The 20,564-nt window shown below is 37.5% G+C and overlaps 4 protein-coding genes across 10 annotated transcripts; 2 read left to right on the top strand and 2 right to left on the bottom strand.

The window, feature by feature from the left end:
- Nucleotides 450-5,112, bottom strand: LOC109727055 (heterogeneous nuclear ribonucleoprotein 1-like). 4 transcript variants are annotated; one of them, XR_002220708.1, is made up of 4 exons: nt 4,737-5,112; nt 2,909-4,099; nt 916-1,756; nt 450-797 (listed from the first exon to the last, which is right to left on the bottom strand). XR_002220708.1 is itself a non-coding variant. In XM_020256927.1 (3 exons), exons 1-2 carry the CDS (start codon nt 4,956-4,958, stop codon nt 2,957-2,959), a joined length of 1,365 nt encoding a protein of 454 aa, XP_020112516.1. In that variant the 5' UTR covers nt 4,959-5,112; the 3' UTR covers nt 450-1,756; nt 2,909-2,956. The 4 variants fall into 4 exon arrangements, 1 of the variants encoding a protein (XP_020112516.1); XR_002220706.1 differs by having other exon boundaries at nt 450-1,125; nt 1,587-1,756; XR_002220707.1 differs by having other exon boundaries at nt 1,587-1,756.
- On the top strand, nt 5,976-7,436 carry LOC109727065 (protein PROTON GRADIENT REGULATION 5, chloroplastic-like). Its single transcript, XM_020256945.1, has 2 exons — nt 5,976-6,648; nt 7,312-7,436. The coding sequence occupies exons 1-2, from the start codon at nt 6,388-6,390 to the stop codon at nt 7,414-7,416; spliced, it is 366 nt and encodes a 121-aa protein (XP_020112534.1). The 5' UTR covers nt 5,976-6,387; the 3' UTR covers nt 7,417-7,436.
- On the bottom strand, nt 12,298-17,600 carry LOC109727732. 4 transcript variants are annotated; one of them, XM_020257918.1, is made up of 10 exons: nt 17,171-17,600; nt 16,589-16,687; nt 15,924-16,444; nt 15,555-15,756; nt 14,987-15,154; nt 14,599-14,696; nt 13,393-13,464; nt 13,255-13,298; nt 12,955-13,062; nt 12,298-12,871 (listed from the first exon to the last, which is right to left on the bottom strand). In XM_020257918.1, the coding sequence occupies exons 1-9, from the start codon at nt 17,336-17,338 to the stop codon at nt 12,989-12,991; spliced, it is 1,446 nt and encodes a 481-aa protein (XP_020113507.1). In that variant the 5' UTR covers nt 17,339-17,600; the 3' UTR covers nt 12,298-12,871; nt 12,955-12,988. The 4 variants fall into 4 exon arrangements, 3 of the variants coding, with proteins under 3 accessions (XP_020113507.1, XP_020113505.1, XP_020113506.1); XM_020257916.1 differs by having other exon boundaries at nt 14,987-15,157; nt 17,171-17,597; XM_020257917.1 differs by having other exon boundaries at nt 13,393-13,461; nt 14,987-15,157; nt 17,171-17,596.
- On the top strand, nt 18,299-20,459 carry LOC109727571 (60S ribosomal protein L23). The gene is made up of 4 exons (XM_020257718.1): nt 18,299-18,437; nt 18,871-19,155; nt 19,878-19,919; nt 20,190-20,459. The coding sequence occupies exons 1-4, from the start codon at nt 18,425-18,427 to the stop codon at nt 20,270-20,272; spliced, it is 423 nt and encodes a 140-aa protein (XP_020113307.1). The 5' UTR covers nt 18,299-18,424; the 3' UTR covers nt 20,273-20,459.

The following is a 20,564-nucleotide window of genomic DNA, read 5'->3' as shown; positions in this document are numbered from 1 at the left end:
TCAACATTTTAGGGTTGATTTTACGAATAACCAAACACCGCCTTAGGTACTTCAAAGGCGCAAAAGGCGTACATCATGACGTTGGAATGCACATAAATAGATATTATTATTATATACGTGATATAATCCCAAATAGTAACTTGACTGCCGGGGCCGGCACTGATCAACATTTTCTCACTTTGGACAAGTTATCGGCGAACGTGGCAACAAAAAAATTTTCAAAACCGACAAAAAGAACATTCCACTTACTGGACAACTTGGGAAACAACTCCCTTCTTGAAAAAGGTTAAAAAAAACCAAGTTATTAAAATTATACCTTCTCGCTTCCATCTAAGTTACTTCTAACCACAAGGATAATAATACTAGATAGGGGTACTAGATATTATATGATGAACAAGGTGCCCAAATATGTCTACCAAGACACCACTGATCGGTAGGAAGATAAGCAGTAATCCGTGCAATTGGTACCAATAGATAGTCAGCATATATCCAAGATATCGAATGAAATAGGAAACTTTAAACGGATAGAAAACTCTTGGGCAAAGCTAAATTACATTTTTTTTCTTTTTGTACAAAGTGTTCTGCTTTAGATAAAAAGAACAAAGGATATGTGACTAAGTATTGAGAAAGGCCTTCCGAAACTCCACAACATTTAAGCTCCATTAAAGCACTCCGGGACAAAAATGCAAAACTGGTGAAACTGTGTGTCATCGGGCACGGAATCAGACTACTCTTTGTAGATTCAGAATAGGCTAATAATTTCCCACCCCATACTCGGCGCTTGTTTTGGGAGTGAACTGCAAGAAAATACAAGGCATCTCCAAAGCATAGAGTTAGTATTGTGAAAAGATTCTTCCTAGACATATCAATACACTTACACCTAGGCGATCTTGTGACTAAGGAAGCTGAGCCTACCTGTAAATGCCCCTTAATCTTTCTGCTTTAATTACAAAAGAAAGATTTCTAATGGAGTCCGCCTCATATTGATTGGCAGATTAATCTTTCTGCCTTAATTACAAAAGAATGCTTTCAAATGGAGTCCACCTCTTATCATATTTACTGGCGGATGTGATGATAAAAGTTTGGCTTGAAATTTAATGCGCGACTTCATGATATATTAAGAACCTGCTTAGAAGAATGATCATCATGTTCAGCATGTCAATTTTGATTACTAATGGGCATTTAGTAACCGGTTAATAAAGAAAATGCAAAGATATCTATAATAGTTTATAGAACCTCTAGACTAATTTCTCCGAACATGATAAAACACCTAGCAGGCGGAATGCATTATCCTTAAAAATCCTAATTAAAGAGAATCTTGCCATAGGATAAATCAAGCTCCTATGTTGCAATCACAAAAGAAAATCCTCATGCTACACAAGTTGTCAACCGGATCACTTGTTCAAAGTTCAAAAATCTTAGAGAGCCCTATAAATATTCGGCTAATAGATATCACTGCTAAATCCGATCACCCACCATCTTTGAAATCCATTAAAGCTAATTTTTCAATCAAAATTTCATTGATTCAATGTAAACGTATACTGAGCATTAAGTATTCCGGTTAACAGGTCAAATGTTTTACGTACCCGCAGGTCATCACATGGAAGTTCATGGCACTTCATGACTGAAACCAATAACACGAACACGAATGAGACCATCAGTGCTTCAAAGACTGGCCTCGACTGTGCCCAGCAGATAACTCACCCTGAAAAGGCTCCAGTGATAACCAAACTGGGACAGCAAAGAGCAGCATGTCCTGTACAAAATATGGATACAAGGGAGGAAAAGTTACTCCACTGACAAATATCTCAACTATTACTACGATACCCTAGCCGATAGATTACTTGATCCGAGAATTTACCAATACGCTCTTACATCTCTACTCCTATCTTACAAGAAATAGATGCTACTGCAGCTACAGTAAGATCATACATCTTTCTCCTTATACATGCACTGCTTCTAACTTGCAACCAAATAATGCTGATAAACAGTTACTGTGTCTCTACTCTCTTTTAGAGAACGAACATATGCTACTTTGATGAAGTCTACCACCACTGTGATATTAGCCAGCTACAGCAGGATCATACATCATTCTCTTTACCGTAGGTGAAAAATTGAACTGAAATACCAGTAATCATTGTTAATTATCAAATTCTTTCTCAACAGTTCAACTCATGGCTAGTTTTCAATGATAAACGTCCGCAGAAGAAACATCATAAACTTAAAACCATGATACAGGTGCTAAGTGTCAAGAATATTCTCACTACCTTTACCCGTTGCTTAGCAAAAGTAGTTAGCCACATTGCAAACAGGCTCTCTATGCATCTACTTTCCTACAAGAATGAAATTGCTGCTAGTTCAATGAAGTGCATCACCGTCAGCATACAATTGGAGTCAGCTACGGCAAAATCATATCTTCGTACTAGATGACAAGAACAAAATCATGCTTGCTCTACTTCAATGAAACTACCACCATCAGCACATTAATTTGTCCGCTACAGTAAGATTGTAAATCTTACTCAGTAGCCAGTACCATGTACGAAAAACTGAAACATACAAATGTAGTTCTTTGCAGTGCTAAGAATCAACCACATTCTCAATACACCTACACAATGCTTAGCTTCAAATATTACTTCCAGTACCACAGACATTGTACTTAACCATAGCACAAAACATAGAAGTTCAATACGACATAAGGAAGAGGTTAACATAAGGTACTCTAAATTAAAACAAGAAAGCAAGAGCAAGGAAACAAACCCTAAAAACATACCAAACTTAATAAGCAAACGAACACTAAAAGGCATATAGAACTATGCGATAACTACTGATCCTCAAACAGCTACTTATTTTATACTTAACATAATAGAGAACTGCAGCTACACTACTATTGGGGTTCAAGCATTCCAACCAGGCTGAAAAATCTGCTTCCATTTGAAAGAGTCAATCCTCTCAATAGTTACTGCTGCTGAGGCTGCCGGCCTTGACTGCCTCCATAACCCCCGCCATAATTAGCTGGGCCACCAGCAGGCCCATTAACCTGACCCGATCCATAAGCTGCAGCCTGTGAAGGATCAGATCTCCAAGCATTCGAATAACCCGAGCTCCCATTGGCATCACCATACCCACCACCCATATAACCAGCACCTTGTACGCCTGACCCACTAGCTGCATTATTTGTAGGCCCACCACCACGGCCGCCAACAGCCCCATAACCACCACCTTGACTAGCATAAGCTCCATCTGCCCCACCATATCCACCATACCCACCATATCCTTGATTTCCATAAGCACTGTTTGGCGACTGGCTGGTCGGTGCAGCACCACCAGCACCACCAGCAGAAGTGCCCCACGAGGAAGCTGCTCCATAGGCTGTATTCCCTCCGTAACCCGAGGAGCCATACCCAGTCGGAGCTTGATTGGTCCAAGGGCTTCTGGGAGCAGCTCCTGGAGGGCCGCTGACATAGCCACCAGCTGCATTGGGATTCCCATAAGCCCCAGCAGGTCCACCATACCCAGCAGCAGAAGCACTTCCATAGCCACTAACACCATACCCTCCATACCCAACATTGCTCGCTCCTCCATACCCATAGCTTGGCGCGCCATATGCCGACGAACCATACGTAGGATAGCCGCCACCAGTTTGTTGCTGCTGCATATACCTATTGGCCTCCATTCTATTGTCATATGAAGCAGCACTTTGCCCAGACCCACCGTATGATTGCGAACGGCCACCACCACTACTAGGATTTGCATCTTTAGGAAGAGCACGCTTTACCTCTACCAATTTACCATTAAGTTCATGGAAAGTTTTATGAAGAACACGATCAACAGCATCCTCTGTATCAAAAGAGATGAATCCAAAACCACGAGGACGCTGTGTTTGCTGATCATACATGACAACGACATCGGTCACGTTTCCGTAGGTTTGGAAATACTGACGGAATCCATCTTCGGTAAGAGTTGGAGGAAGTCCTCCAACAAATATCTTCTTGGTCCGGATATTCGCACCCCCCCCTGAAGCTGAACGACCACTACTAGGGTTTGCAGATCTGACGGATGTTTGCTGTTCCTCTCGAGAAAGAGCTCTTTTAGCTTCCACCTGATAGCAAAAAATTATTAAGAAGAAGTAACCGATGAAGAAACTAGCAGCTAATAAAGATAAAAGCACAAACAGAATGACTATAGTAACAAAGAGAATTGGGCATTCCGGAAATGCAATTACAAGAAAAAAAGCAGGCAAATTATTAAAAATATATACCTCAAGTCAGCTCCTGACTTTGACAATTTCATAGAAACAAACATAGCGATGATTTTCTCTGTGGGGAAAAACACATAGCAGGAGGAGTTTGATCTTTCTACCAGTGTATTGAACTATTACAAGAGTATTTATTGTCATCAAGAATGCATCCAAACTCTTACCTTATGAATTTTATTACCCAGAGCAGAGAACAGAATACACAATGAAAACCCTAAAACCACATCGCAATTCGCAAGAAGCAGATAATATGTGACAAAGATAAAAAATACTCGCAAATTAAACTACAATTTAGCATCAATAACACATCAACCAAGCCAATTTCTAGGGCTTCACCGATACTAACCCCGAATTTTACAACAAATTAGATCTCGCTATCAACAAAGACTACAAACTAAACAACTAAAACATCAACAAAAAAAAAGGACCTAAACAACAGCATAAGCCGAAGCAGAAGATGAAAAGAGGATAAGAGCAAAACCGTGCGCCCATCGATGACGTGCTTGTCCTGAAGCACCCGATCGATGAGGGAGGGATCGGCGAAGACGACGAATCCGAACCCTCGGGGCCTCCCGGAGACCTTATCCCGCATAATCACCGTTTGCGACACGTCCCCATACTTGCCGAAGTACTCCTTGAGCTTCTCCTCCGTCGTCTCCCACGAGATCCCCCCGATAAATAGCTTCCCCACGTCCGAATCCATGAACGAATCCCTCTACCGTAGAAGACGAAGCGGGGAAAATGGGGGGATTGTGGGGGAGGAGACGGCGAGCGAGAGAGAGAGAGAGAGAGGGAGCGATTGGGGACGAAGGCGCCGCCCCCTCGTAGAAAATATCTGAGGGAGGAGGGGGACAGCGAAGGGGTACGATGGGGATAAAATACCACCGTAAGATCCTCGGCTAACGTACGGCTGAGATGGATTGATCGGACGGTGGAGATTGGGGGTAGGGTTTCCTTTTGTCGGGGGCCTTGGTCGATCGATCGATCGATCGATCCCACGTGAGAAGGGCTGCGTGGCGCGAGTGAGAGAACAGATTTTTTTTTTTTTTTTTTTTTTTTTTGGAGTTTGGTTTGTTAAGAGTGGTTTGGCTAATACGGCCCTATATTAGGAATTTGACACTTTAGATTAAATTTTTTGTTTTAATTGAACACATATTTGGATCCGTGTGACTGCAATTCGACCATAATAATTCCAACTTGATAATTAATGTTGTCTCGAGAAAACAAGTGATTTCAGTCCAACTAAAAATGAATTATTATCGAGTTGTAATTTACCAGTTTAGTCCGATCAGAGTCCTATAAATAGTTTTACTTCTTTTTTTCTTTTCTTTTTGATCAAACTCTTCTCAGTAGTGATTTTTTGCTACAGATTGTCCTTCTGCTTTTTAAGTACCGAATTACCACCAACTACAAGTCTCAATGGCTAGAGACATGCACGGTAAAGTTCAAACGAGGATTTGACGCTTTCGAATTTAGGATTCAATATGAACTGCTTACAAACATTCTCAAAAGAATGTAAAAAGAGAAAACAAAAATTGGCGTATTTAACTTTCTATTACAACAAGGTTATTCGAACTATAAAAATTTGTAGACAGAAATTAGGCCAAAAAAATAAATTTAGTGATTTTGGATCAGATAAAACACATTAAACAGTTAAGATAAATTTTTGGATGAGGTAAAGGGGAAGTTAGTAAAACTTTTTTTTCCTAGACGTATTTAACTTTTTGTTACAACAAAATTATTCAAATTATAAGGTAAATTTAGTTGAAAATATAAATCAAATAAAATTTAAATTTAAGATCTCCGATACTAACTATTAAGTATTTTGTCACTTGCGCCGGTAACGACAATCGGACAAGTGAGTAAAACTGAGGGTCACTGATCCAAGAGGCTGTAGAGATTGCAATCCTGTTTTGTCAGTCTTAAGCATTCTCTCGTCAAGAATACGCATCTGAACATGACCACGTCCGCAACCAAAGACATGGCTTCTATCATCCCTGAAACTCAAGCCTCTCAACTCTCAACTCACCATACACACAAACACACTCTCTCTCTTTCACCGTAGCTGAGAAATTAAGACCTTTGTAGCATACTCCTCACTCCTCTCAACCTAAATCTCTCCTTCTTTGTCCATGGCCGCGGCCTCTCTCTCCCCCGCCGCCGCCGCGGGGTTCGGATCCTCTTTCCTTGGCGGCGGAGACCGCGTGGCGACACCGCGGGTCCCCGCCGTGCGTCGTGTCGCCGCCGCACGGCCGACGCGGCCGCGGCCGCGGATGGGCAACGTGAACGAGGGCAAGGGGCTCTTCGCGCCCATAGTGGTTTTGGTGCGCAACGTTGTCGGGCGTAAGCGCTTCAACCAGCTGCGCGGGAAAGTCATCGCGCTTCACTCCCAGGTACAAACTACCAACCGTATACAGTTGAACTTCTTTCTTATTTATTTATAATTTTTTATGTTTTTATATCACACAATATTTTAAGGGCCGCTCGGTTAGGAAGCCCGATTCAATCAGTGGTGAACGATAGATTTGACGATGTCACTGTCAAAATGATCCCAATAAAATTGTTTGTCATGTTTCTCTAATAGCTTATATATGCAACAAAATAGGTGTTGAAATTTATATTTTCATTTGGCATCGCCGCAGAAACTTTAAATCTTTGTAGATTGTTGAATGTCTCGAACGTCAAATCTTTGAAAACATAATGAGAAGTAAAATTTACGAAAAGCATCGGAGATTTTTTTTATAAAAAACAAATTACTGATGTGTTGGCAGATATATATAACGTTACTCTTCAGTTAAAAGTGTGAAAAAGCTATGAAATTGATCAGTTTAATGTAAATCTCCTTTGTGGCTGTTGATTGTATTCTTCTTTTTCTCAGTAGTGAGTCGAATAGAAAAATTATCTTATTTTTAAATTATCCAAAAAAAGGGGGTAAAAAACAAAAGGTGCATAGAAAAGATATAAACATGATATGTCGAATGGCTTTTCGGAGATTTTCCATTTCATGAGTTCTTTTCAGATGTGTATGAATTGAAAAGATAAAACAACTGATGCAGGTGATCACAGAGTTCTGCAAAACAATAGGAGCTGATTCAAAGCAGAGACAGGGATTGATCCGTTTGGCGAAGAAAAATGGGGAGAAGTTAGGATTCCTCGCATGAAAACATAGAATGAATGTTTTTATTTATTTATTTATTTTTAATTTAAGGTGGCATTGATTGATTGTTCTATGTGTTCTAATGAAAATCCTCGGAGTACAGGATGTATATATATGTATATGAACTTTTACGGGCCTTTGAAAAGCAGGATGTAACCAAACACCAGATGTTATCTTTCAATCTTTTGTTATTATGAGTTTGATTCTTCTTTAGATCATCTTTACATTCTTTTGGCTTGTCTAGAGCTTCTGACGAAGCGCTATTACGAGAAAAGCGATTTAGCAAAGCAGTAAGTAGAGCAGGACTAAATTCCTATACAACTGGCAAATACAGTTGATGAAGGCTTAATAGTCGATCGTGTAATTTTCATTGTGATTTGCTATTCTTTTCATTTAAAGCGTGATGAACGACTCTGACTATGACTTCTATTTTATTTTGTCAGTGCATTCTCCCACAAACGGAACTCAAATTGTGAAGGCTACAAAATTATATTAGTAGTAAGCGAAACTATCTAAGCTTCCAACTGTGCATCATGATATGATAATTACAGAGGAAATCGAAGATGTTTGCTCCAATTATCTTTCATCCCCTGCATCTCATGCTTAGAGAGAGAGAGAGAGAGAGAGAGAGGGAGAGAAGTATTTTCAGGCTCTTATATATATATATATAGAGAGAGAGAGAGAGAGATGTTGGGAATCCGATGCTCGCCCCGGTACTGAATCTTATGAATCTGCAACCTGCTCCCATACCGACCGCTGTGGATTCGGTACCGATTGTTGAGATTCCGCAACGGAAACATCGAATCGGATTTTTACCATAAACCCGTCTCCTCAGTAAAAACTGATACAATCACAAAAGAGAGAAAAAATCAAAACAGAAAATATACGAATAAAATAAGATTCATTAAATAAGAGAAGATTACACCTAACTCTTCTGTACACAGAGTAGCTACAATCCGAGTTCTCTTTCTAAATCTCTTCTACCCTTTTCTCTCGTCTTCTATAACACCCAAAGAAGACAATATTTCCACGTGCACCCGTGCACAAGATGCAGTAAATAACTCTCTCTCTCTTTCTCTCTCTCTCTCTGGTACGGCACCCAAGCTTCAGCCATACTTTCCTCAAAAACAAACCGATCAAGAGCTATTTATAAAACTTCACCAAAACGTACCTCAATCCTAATATAATTAGAATTCCGACTTTAATTAATATCTAAATCTACCTTAATTAATCTCTAATAGATTTAAATATTAATCATAATCTAGTCAGGTTTATCCTCTAATTAATATTTAAATCTTAATTTATCTCCAACAGATTTAAATATTAATTCTTATCTAAATAACATTTAATTACAAATCTAATCAAATCCTAACAAGAGAGAGAGAGAGAGAGTATAATATAATATAGTTACTAGCATTTTAAAAGGACAAAAGTTTCCGTTCTATCAAGTTATTTTTAGAATAAAAATTTTGAAATGACGATTGGAATCATTAAAATTAATATAGAGTATTTGAAGTGCCGAAGAATCAAAATTTTTAATTTTTAAAAAATTATTTATCTAATGATTAAATTAAGGACATCAAAATCGACAGTTTTCAAAAGCTTAAATGAATTACTTACTTATTTAATAATGTAAAACAGTCCAAATAATTTGAAATTTTGATTAACAATTAATTTTGTTATCTAGATAACGTTTGAACAATTCCAATCTTCAATAAAAAAGAGTCTAACCTCTATTTTCACAATACTATTTATTTTTGGTCGTTTATTTTATAGCTCCTCGATAGATTTCATAATAATTTCTAAAAATTACAAGTACTGTTTTTAGATATTTTAAACAGTATAGATCGACTTCAACAGTACTGATTATTAATTCATAGTCTAGATTATCGAAAGAAACTTGAGAGAACGAAGGCTCCTATCCTTTGACGGCTAAAATCCTACTTATAAGAACAATAGTGTATTCAAACTCCGATTGGACCGATTCAACGGAGGTCGTCGTCATCGAAATTCTGCGAGTAGCTTTCGAGATCGTACGCGAACCGCGTGTCGCACCGCCGCGAGGGTCCTTTGAGATGCTTCCACTCGGATTTCAACTTCGAAACAATTTGTTTCATGGCTAAGGATGGTTTCCATGAATCCATGATCACAAAGTTGGAGCTTTTTAGAAGAAGCAGCTGGGAAGTGGCTGCTGCTCTCTCTGCTTTAGGATCATCAATTTGGAGCTTTTAGAAGAAGTAGCAAGAAGTTGTTTCTGTCCCTTCTTAACCAATACTTGGTATGGACGGAATTTAGCTTATTTATAGAGTCACTTACAAGGATCAAAATGTCAAGTGTCCACGAGTTGAGCTTCTACTGGTTGGTAGAAAATATCAATGTGTTAAATGGTAGCACATTTTAATATCGCACATCTGGGTCAGTTTGCATAAACAACCCACTTCTTTTTCAATTTTGCAATCTTAGTCCCCTACCTTTTCTATCATCCCCATGGTTTCGTTTTTTTTTTTTATTTTAGTACTTTAAATGTACTTTATGATTTAAAGTGTATTAATTTAATATATTTTGGTTTTATTTTTTTCTTTTTGTCAATTTCTTTGTTATTATTTTGTTAAGTTATATACAAAAAATTTCATATATTCTGTCTAGATAAATGGAATAATAATTAATATTAGATCGATCGTATTCAAACGTCCCTGAAACGCATCATATTCTTTGGAAGGATTCGAGTGGGGAATTCGACGGCTTCGATGTATCTCAACACTGTTCGAGCATCCGAGTGGGCCCCACGAGCGTTTCTTTCGGTGGCCGTCATATCTCCCTATTCGTCTGAAAGNTCGAGCATCCGAGTGGGCCCCACGAGCGTTTCTTTCGGTGGCCGTCATATCTCCCTATTCGTCTGAAAGGATTTTTGCATGGACCCGGTCCACCACGTTGAGGTGAGAAATTAAATGGAATAATAATTAATATTAGATCGATCGTATTCAAACGTCCCTGAAACGCATCATATTCTTCGGAAGGATTCGAGTGGGGAATTCAACGGCTTCGATGTATCTCAACACTGTTCGAGCATCCGAGTGGGCCCCACGAGCGTTTCTTTCGGTGGCCGTCATATCTCCCTATTCGTCTGAAAGGATTTTTGCATGGACCCGGTCCACCACGTCATTTTTTTTTTTTTTTTTTTGTTGTTGTTCGCAGCCATGTGCACCTTAACACTTTCGTATTAATAAGATTTACGGAAATATCTACCAATCAAACCATCAATCTTGGAATATCAGCTAAAAAATGACTCATAATTTTTTATTATCACAATCTTAAAAATTCTAAATAAATGCAAATTATTAATATGATCAGCAACCTCAAAATATTTGGCCAATAAAAAGTAAAAAATTTTAAAATTTTATTACTCGAGCATCAAGTAATTACGAAAATTTACAAATTAGAGAAGTAATTTTTTAAAAGGGTAATTACTTATATACCCTAAAAAGTTTTCGCCTTTCTAATTTATTCCTTTTATAAGGCTAATATTGAAATAGACTATATTTTATTATTGAGATTGTTGAATTTTATACATACACTGAATCAAACATAATAATATTATAAACACTGTAATCCAGCATTACATTGCTGTATTAAACCAAACGGGCTAATTCAGTATTAATAATAATCTCATTTAGAAATGCAAGCTACATCATACATGAATATATCGAAATACTTAGTAATATTACATAACTCGAACTAACGCCCTAGAGTTAAAATTAATAAACAGTTAGCAATAACTGTTATCTCTATAAAATTACTATTTTACCCTTTCAAATATACTTTTCTACTATCACCAGCTTTTCTTATTTGCCCTTAAGTTAGGGGTAAAAAAAGTATATTGATTTTTGATTTTTTCAAATATACCCTTCTACTATTACCAACATTTTTTATTTGCCCTTAAACTAAGGGTAAAATAGTATTTTAATTTGTTTTAACTCTGAGAGATATTTAACTTACGTTTAACTCACGGATGGTAACTGTAGGGGTATTTTGGAATAACGGATGAACATATGAGGAATATATTAGAAAGAAAAAAGAAGTACGAGTAAATGAGATATTTTCAAAATTTTGAGGAGTATATAAGTAATTATCTCTTTTCAAAAAAATATTTATGATTTTTAATATGTATATGTTTTCAACTGCTGTAAATCAATCACTTCAAAAAATTTTATTCTAAGTTCTGTATGAGTGATTTTCAGTAGTCTGGTTTATAATAGACAATAGACCAGGTTCATAAAACAATTTATCCTTACAGTAATAACAGTTCCTGTTTTTTGGTCAGGAAAACAGTGTGGAGGAGCTGAAGAGGCAAAAGAATCTAGCTTTTACGCGAGTAAAGAGCCTGTCGAGATCATGCAACCGAAGAAGATATTCAGCTTAAAATATCTCTTATTTTCTTGCAACAAAAGAAGATATTCAGCTTAAAATATCTCTTATTTTCTATATCTTTGTATGGCCAGTGATACACTACATAAATCCTTTTCCAGCATCTCCAGACGCCGTACCTCGGTTAAAAAAAAAAAAAAAAAAAAAATCAATCAGCCGCGGCTTTTTACATGTGGTTGGCATGGCTTTTGCTGTAGCTTTCTTTTCACAGCGAGCCTACATGTTGCTTCTGCTGTAGCAAAAAGCTGTTCGTTGATATTATTGATGGAAATAATAAATACTTTTTTAAACAATTCTAGTTTAATAACACTTATGCAAGAAGCTCGACCAAACATGCGCTGCACTCTTCAACTCTTAGCTCGTATATTTGAACTGTTCGTTCGTCCAACTTCCATAAAGAAAAATAAAAAAGTAAAAAACCCACCATAGATCCAAATGGGCCAAGAAAAACCATTCACCATTTTAAAGAGCTAGGGATGAGTTCTCATATTATTTCAATCACAGAAGCAAAATAACATAGACATATTACAGGGACACTACGACTACAAAACACTGTAGAAAGTTAAGGTAAGGTAACATATGCACATCTGGCTGCCTGTTGCAAAGAAGGAAAGAAAAAAACCTGGCTACAAATTTCAATCTGAAAAGAAGAATCGCCTTTCAGGCAGAAAAATTCCATCCAACCATCAAATTCTACAAATAATTGTGAATTCAAGTGAAGATAATGAAAAAAAAAATATAGACTCCATTCATGCGTCGTTTTGCTCTCCTATAGTCCCATAGACTGATTTGATCATCTTTCATACGCAATTCATTTGCTTCACATTTTACAGTAGACTTCGTTAAGCTTTTTCATGCTTTTTTAGGACATCATTCTCGCTTCTTTTGCAAATATCCCTTCATTTAAGTCGTATTTTACGGGTCCCTTTATACTTCTTCACTGTACAATGTGCCATATTCGACCTCATCTGATCTGCTCAATATTTTTTGCTTCAACTTTGTTGTTGTCCCTTTCAGTACTTCATAATCGTCAACTGCAACAGAGTCCTCCAAGTTATGTGGGTTTTGCAATGGGGGCATCAAATCATACTGTGTGAATGGAAAAGCAAAATCTCACATGTGTAGTTTTGAGCATCGATTAGAATGAAGCACTACCCATCGAACAGTACATGAGAACTTTGTATATGGAATGTATATAGACACCGAATTCTGTCAGCAACTTCACCTGTAAACACATTGATGGATAAAGTCAAATACAAAATCAAAGGTCTATCTATCTAATTTAAGAGGAAATATTCTTTGATTGTTAAACATAGTCTAGTTCTGAGTTTTGTTGCTTTCTATACGTTTTGACTATTTTTATTATTTCAAATGTTATAGCTACATGTTTGCTTTTTTTGGTTCAAAAATAACTTACAGTTTCGGTGCTGCTCTGTTCCATCCTGACTGCAATTGCATTGCCTGGAGAAGGACGAATCAAAATTAAAAATCAGGACAAAACAATATTGCAAAGGAAACCAATAATATCATATAATTCTTGCAGAAATAAGATCACCTGTTTTCGAGAGAAGCTCCATTGAACTGCCTGTCTATTTCAGCCATGAACAACTTGAACAACATAGACCTACTAATCAATTTTCAGTTATTTTCAGCAACCAGATATAATTCCAGATAACGTTGAACTTCAGTACTAACACAGCCACTGAAACTGAAGCAACACACACAAGCAGAGAGACCAAAGAATAAAGTACAGCCAAAGAAATTGAAAAAAATGATTTATTTTTTACAACTATGCAAAGATCTCAAATGAACAAAGTGACTGCTCAAACTTCACTTCTGAAGCACGGTGTAATCATTTTTCTCCATAACTTTATATATATATATATATATAGAGTGAGGCTACTATGCTATCGGAAGCACGGAGCCTTCCGTGCTTCCAGCTTGTTTTCGATCTTGCGACTTTCGAATCGTCGATCGGCTCCGTTAAACTTGATCTAGAGTATTTGGAGTACCTAGAAAATAAATTTTATTATTTTTCGATATCATTTGCCTAGTGATCGAATAGGCTCAAAATCAACAAATTTCAATGGTCGTACGTAGCCGTTGCAGTTTAACGGTGTAAAATATCCAAATCACGTGAAATTTTCATAGAAAATTCTTTATACTATATAAAACAAGATCAATCTTTGATTTAAAATTTTAATGTCATATTATTACATTTTGTAAGATTTTTATTTTCAGCCGTTGATTTTGAGCCCTCTTCGTTCACTAGGCAAATGATATCGTAAAATCATAAATTTATTTTCTAGTACTTCAAATACTCTAGATCAAGTTTAACAAGCCGATCGACGATTCGAAAGTCGCAATATCGAAAACGAGCTGGAAGCACGGAAGGCTCCGTGCTTCCGATAGCATAGTAGCCTCACTATATATATATATATATATATATATTCTCAAGATGATAAGCAACACCTCACACCTCAGTTAGCAAATGAAAACCTTAATTTAAGTTCCAACATACATTTAGTTTTCAGACAATGCTACTTATTTACTGAAGAATAGTACATAAGCCTGCCATTTTTAATGGAAATTATTTTCTTATTTGGGGTCTCAACCCGTTTGTAGGGTATACTCTGCACGTTTCATTTCGTTTGGTTTTAGATATCTTACTAACCAAACAGACAAACCAATTTATTTATTCTGCTTATCTTGAGGGATAAATGTCTTTCACAAAGACAGTTTAAATAAGTAAATAAATTACCAAGATGGAATGGCAGCAGCGGTAAGAACTGGAGGTAGTAGCCATAATTTGTGAGGTTGAACAGTCAATGATCTTGTTACATACTCAAGGATCTCCTCCTGTTACATATATACAAAACGTCTAAGTGGGATTAGAGATACTATAGCATATTCAAATTAATAAACTATAAAAGACGGTAGCAACAGTGCTCTTATGCTGTTCGAATATTCAGGTCTGCTGCAAAGGAAACACGGCTATAAACACATGGAAAATATTACCAGGAAAAGACCGAATGAAAACATTACTAGGAACATCTATTAATACACCCAAACCTCAAAAGAAGCTATTTTCTGGATAACCTCAGTGAAACTTCAATTTCAACCTAAAAACAAAGTCACAATATTCGTACCTTGGAACCTGTTACTAACTTCTCAGGAGGCTTGTCCTGAGGATTTCCTTGAACCAATTGGTGAAGACAATAGTATTGCTTAGAGATGGGAAGGAGATCACAGGCACTTGCTGTGAAGCTTTCTGTCAAATTATTCCATTGCCTTGAAATCAAGCCTAGTAAGCATATCTCCTGTATGCATCATCAACATTAATCAGGACCTCGAAAACTACAAGTGTAAGCAAACAATTGAAACCGAAATATGGATCTATACGTGCCAAGTTGCACAATTACAAGCCCACACATTCATCATGAAAAGAGTATAAATAGGTTATATTTGTGCAAGTTTACTATATTTCCACAAATCGCCTTTCAAATCAGGGAATTTTGTGCAGTCGCTTCAACGTGATACAGATTTACTCTCCATATGATGCTAAGGACATGATTTCTAAAGCATTGGTTGTTAGCAAGGCACAAATGTTTCAAAATTATGTATGTTCTTTCACACCAAAATTTGGATGTGTATAATCATTTATACTCAATTAACCAGGAAATATGCACAAAAGAAAACTAGGTTTACAACATATACCATAATTTCAAGAAGATTGTCTTGAGAAGTGTCAGACGGAACTTTTAATTGCTCAAACACTTTAATCCATTGGTCCTTAGGCGCGCTGAAGATTAAGTTAGCGCCAGAGAGTATTTTAATTGTTCTTTTGTCAAGCAGGTACGACAAACATCTCGATTTCCACTCTTTCCACAGAAAACACTCTACCACCGTTTCTGCTTCCCTGATAGGAAGAATTAGAACACTTTCAATCAACTGAGTATTAATAAGCTGGAGATGAACATCGGATCCTATTCCAATAGTATTGCGCAAGGAACAGTCAAACAACAAAAACATGAACAAGAAATCGAGAAACAAAATACTCCAAAAGAAGGAGAACAGGAAACTCACTTGCAGTTGGATGGTTGCCCTTGATATGAATTACTTTCAAACCCAAGGCTGTTCTTCGCAACAGCCTTTAAAAGTGTACTCAGACCACTCTCAACAGAAGATATGCATGAAATCAAGTCTTGTCTCTTTACGATCTCTTGAATTAAGAAACTCGAGTGACCATCAAGAGAATGTTCCTTAGACTTAACATAAGACGTAACAGCAGATCCAGGATTATGGTTGTTGCGTTTCAGACTGTCACTAAGCTGGAAATCAATTAAACTGTGCGAGTCCATTGAATTTCGGAACATGTACTCGTCCTTTGTTAGGATATTTAGAGATTCCATCTGCTTTAATAGCTTCTCCATATATCTACCCCGGTTATCATTATCCATTCCAGCAACGTCGTCCATATCCATCTCAATCACTGCTGCGAAAATAGCATTAAGGTGTGCCGCTTTCATTGGATGCATTTGAAGTAAATGTTCCAAGACCAAGTTCCTTGTTTCCGACAAAGTGGCTGAAGACATATCAGAAAGACCCTGCATCATTAACTTACAGGTCACGAACTTCAAAACTTCACAGTCAAAAATTGATAAGCCACGTGAAAAAAAAAAATACAGCCGAAAATGAAATCAGAAGCGGTAGAGCTATTAGTCCAGCTTAAAAAAGAAAACAGTTATCACCTTAGGAAAAAGTGGATAGGAAGTTAGATCAAGCAGGGCTGCGTCAAGTTCCTTTACACAACCCTCATACTCAACGGAATCATTAATGCGTTTGAAGACCTGCAAGATAGTAAGATCAGTGACTGGTAAAAATTCAGCTACCACGCCAATTTCTGATTGAAGACAATTAATTCTAAGAATAGGTGAGAAGTTTATGCCAGAACAACTAATACTGTTAGAATTCTAAACTGGACAAGAAAAGGAAATCCATTGCGTGCGCAAACTCGCTCATAACCTAAACAAAACTGCAATAAGTTGCGAAGCATTCTACTTTATTATCTTACGAGGCCATAAATACAATAACCCAAAGCTAAAAACAAAAAAGCTTCTAATTTGAGTAAATTTTGCATCATTTATCTGAGGGGAAAAGAGGGGTTTTGCTGTGAGAAATCCAACTACAAAATTAGCTTTTAAACTGGGGCATTAAATCTCTATACATACATATTTCGACAGGACCCAGCAACCATTTCATATATACCAAACAATGAAAGGAATGAAATTAGGGTTGAAGCAAATCTGGGAGAAGGGGTGAAGGATCCTCACGTCCTCGAAGAAGAGGCCCCAACGCAGCAACCTCTTGATGTTGTCGACGTCCCAGAGGGCGGGAACACCGGAGGATTGGTAACCCGAGGCGAGGATTAGCATATCCACGAACCCTTTGATCAAAACAAGCAGATCCTCGAGGGAGATCTCGGGGTGGTTCCACCCCATTTTCCCCAATATGTGGAAGATGAAGAGGAGGAGGAGGAAGAGGGGGAGAGGTCGCAGTGATGAGTCTCTGCGAGTTGCTGAGGAAGACGATGAGAGAGAATCATCTCTGATTACACAAAAGTCGGTGGCGGAACAGCTTTCATTGCCGGATTCAGTATTGGAACGTGGGGACTATCCCACAGAAGTCGGTGGTGAAGCACGCATGAATGCCGGGATTTACATCCAAGCTTCGCCCAGAATCGGCTGCAGAGTCTCCTTCTAAAACGCCGAATTTTAACTTAGGGCTGTCTCGTGGTGGGCAAATATGAGTTTTTATTTGTACATTTTTTTTGTTTGGATATAAAATGATGTGAAACTGAAGTGCAGTTTTCTTATTTATTTTAAGTACTTGTGATTCAAGTGTCTAAATTTCTACGCCCTAAAATGACTAATGGATAAGCTTATTTCTGTAATTCATTCTACATATAATATAAAATATTACAAAATTTTGAATAAAATAATTAGTTTATTGAAAGTGAAGTGGTCCTATGTACTACTTTCAACTTTTATTTTGAGGAAAAATTATGTTAAAACTATAAAATAATGTCAAAGTCGATAGTGAGTTTTTTTTTAAAAAAAATATAGAAGTTCGATAGAAGATCATCACTTCATAATGAAGCAAATAATTAAAATTGTTATTTTTGTGAAGTGAAGCAAATAATTTAAATCATCACTTCCACTTGAGTGAATTCCACTTTACACTCCTCGTCTTTACCCGAAACAAACAACCCCTCAGCTTTGAGGGAATGATGCGACTAAACTTAATAATTACTTAAAAAAACGGTGACGAAACTGGGAGTACTTGAGCTTCAGAATAATACGTGAAGAGTCGGCGTCGAAACAGGTAGAGATGCCGAATTTAATATATTCACGATTTCGCAGCCCAAGCGGCCCATTACTACATGGCCCATTTGTCTGCGGCCCATTTCTCGAGCTGATACCACAGGAAACCCTAGAACGCGTGTGATATATTCCGCCGCAGCCAATCGCTCGACGCTCTCGATCTCCTCTCCTCTTCGTGGGGCGTCGCAAACTCTCTCCCTCAAGATGTCGAAGCGAGGTAATAATGCACTTGTAAAGGTTTTGATTCCTCCTTTTGCTCGATTATATCGTCGTTTGATTTGTTAGAACAATGTTAGAACAATCGAATCAAATGGATCATACTTTTTTATCTTCTTCGCATGAAATCAAATGGATCATATATCCGGAAATTAATCATGATGTTAGCAATTTTCTCAACTTCGATCTATTCGTTACGTTTTAATGACCAATTCAACCGCAAGAAGCTAAAATTTGTTAGGTTTTTTAGTTCTTCTATGATTTACGTTTTTGCTCACTTATTAGTGTTGTTGTTTCCTCAGATTTTCTATATAATTATTGGCATAAGCTTGAATTTCTCAATGATCCATGGTATCCATGGTTTGCGATCTTTAGAAGTTTTGTAAAATCTACACTTATTTAGGTTTTTTTTTTTAAAAAATAAAACAATGTAGGACGTGGAGGATCTGCCGGAAATAAGTTCCGGATGTCACTGGGTCTGCCGGTGGCCGCGACTGTGAATTGCGCCGACAACACGGGCGCGAAGAATCTTTACATTATCTCCGTTAAGGGGATCAAAGGCCGGCTTAATCGGCTTCCTTCGGCCTGCGTTGGCGACATGGTCATGGCCACCGTCAAGAAAGGGAAGCCCGATCTGAGGAAGAAGGTCATGCCGGCCGTCATTGTGAGGCAGCGGAAGCCGTGGCGCAGAAAGGACGGCGTCTACATGTACTTTGAAGGTAGCATTTGTTAATGTTTCGTTTTTGTCATCATGTTACTTCATATGATAATAGTTCACAGTTTGATGTTCTTTACTATTTTAGTGTGCTTGTAGTAGTTAGCGCAAAATATGTGTAGTTACGCCATGATCCTTAACTTAATTTGAGTACAGTTTCCGAGTGCGTGGTGGCGAATATTGTGAACTTTATTCTCTACTCGAATCCGCACCTGTAATGTCAAACTCCAATTTGTCTTCCCTTTGATTCCTTGTGTTATGTCCCTTTTTAGAGTCTAGAGTTGCTTCCACTGGAAGAGTGGCCTCCTCAGTTTGGCCACTCCTTAGACGGAAGCATAAATAAACTTTGGTCAGTATTAAACAGCATGATGTTTCCTCTCTGTAGCATCGTGTTACCTGTCTCCTGGTACATTTTGTAATCAAGTCGTATTTTGTCGGTTAATGAAAAAGAAGCATCAAGCATAATTAACGATTTGAGTCACATTGTTGTTGACTAACTATGAAAAATACCAGTTGTGAGAATTTATATATATGTTGTGATAACTTTTCTCAATGCGTGGGAAATATTTGGTCGTATATAACATATTGTAATGTTTTAGTTTGCAATTTTAAATGGCTTTTGAATAACTATTTGAATTCTGCCCACTTATTCTTAGTTTGGTTTACTAATCATTTTATCATATGCCAGTTTTGGTTCTAATTTTTATATGTGTGCCCTTTTTGTAGATAATGCTGGAGTTATTGTGAATCCTAAGGGAGAAATGAAAGGTACGTATATTGTTGCCTATGCTCATCATTCAGGGAAGAAAAAAAAATTTCTCCTAGCTAAAGATCTAGAAGCAAAAGCCAGTTGTCCAGTGTCTTTTCTGATATCTGCCTTATGTCTTCTTTATCATCTCTCTCTCTTTCTCTCTCACAGTGTCTCTCATCCGAATTCTGACTGTGAGAAAGATAATGAGACTACCAATTTGTATCTCGGCGAGAGTAATATAATTTTATTTTGTTTTTCTCACCGCTTGTCATGATTGCACTGTGCAGGCTCTGCTATCACTGGACCCATTGGGAAGGAATGTGCTGATCTGTGGCCTAGAATTGCTAGCGCGGCAAATGCTATTGTCTGATGGAAGTGTGATGGAAGAGTCATAGCTGTGGCTATCTATGAATTTTGTGTTTTTCGATCGAGCTTAGTGAACTTCAACTTTCTCTACTGTGCCTTAAATATAGTTGCAGGTTTTTGTCAAACAGCGAATGTTATTCTAGTTCTTGCACTCATTTGGATAGTTTTTGATCGTCGTGTGTTTGTTTTAATGATTCATCTTCTTACCAGTTGTGAGTTGTCACAAGGAAATTGAGTAGGCTCCTTTGCTTCCTGAGGTGTTTGAAAAGTTGCTTCTGCTTCTGCTTCTGCTTCTG

Source organism: Ananas comosus, linkage group 22 (genome assembly GCF_001540865.1).
Source record: "Ananas comosus cultivar F153 linkage group 22, ASM154086v1, whole genome shotgun sequence".
NCBI lineage: Eukaryota > Viridiplantae > Streptophyta > Magnoliopsida > Poales > Bromeliaceae > Ananas > Ananas comosus.
Note: the sequence above shows the minus strand (reverse complement) of the source record. Positions and strands in the feature narration are given on the sequence as shown.

Bases quoted from the DNA above. Each gene is read 5' to 3' on its own strand.
- LOC109727732 (XM_020257916.1), bottom strand. From the start codon at position 17,338: ATGGGGTGGAACCACCCCGAGATCTCCCTCGAGGATCTGCTTGTTTTG. The intron at 15,158-15,554 runs GTATATGTTGTA...TGATGCATACAG, and splicing joins ACAATCTTCTTGAAATTATG to GAGATATGCTTACTAGGCTT. The intron at 13,063-13,254 runs GTAAGTTATTTT...ATGTGTTTACAG, and splicing joins AACAGAGCAGCACCGAAACT to GTGAAGTTGCTGACAGAATT.
- LOC109727055 (XM_020256927.1), bottom strand. From the start codon at position 4,958: ATGGATTCGGACGTGGGGAAGCTATTTATCGGGGGGATCTCGTGGGAG. The intron at 4,100-4,736 runs GTTTTGCTCTTA...TTTTGCTATCAG, and splicing joins ACGTCATCGATGGGCGCACG to GTGGAAGCTAAAAGAGCTCT.
- LOC109727571 (XM_020257718.1), top strand. The intron at 19,156-19,877 runs GTAGCATTTGTT...CCCTTTTTGTAG, and splicing joins CGTCTACATGTACTTTGAAG to ATAATGCTGGAGTTATTGTG. The intron at 19,920-20,189 runs GTACGTATATTG...TGCACTGTGCAG, and splicing joins TCCTAAGGGAGAAATGAAAG to GCTCTGCTATCACTGGACCC.
- LOC109727065 (XM_020256945.1), top strand. From the start codon at position 6,388: ATGGCCGCGGCCTCTCTCTCCCCCGCCGCCGCCGCGGGGTTCGGATCC. The intron at 6,649-7,311 runs GTACAAACTACC...CAACTGATGCAG, and splicing joins TCATCGCGCTTCACTCCCAG to GTGATCACAGAGTTCTGCAA.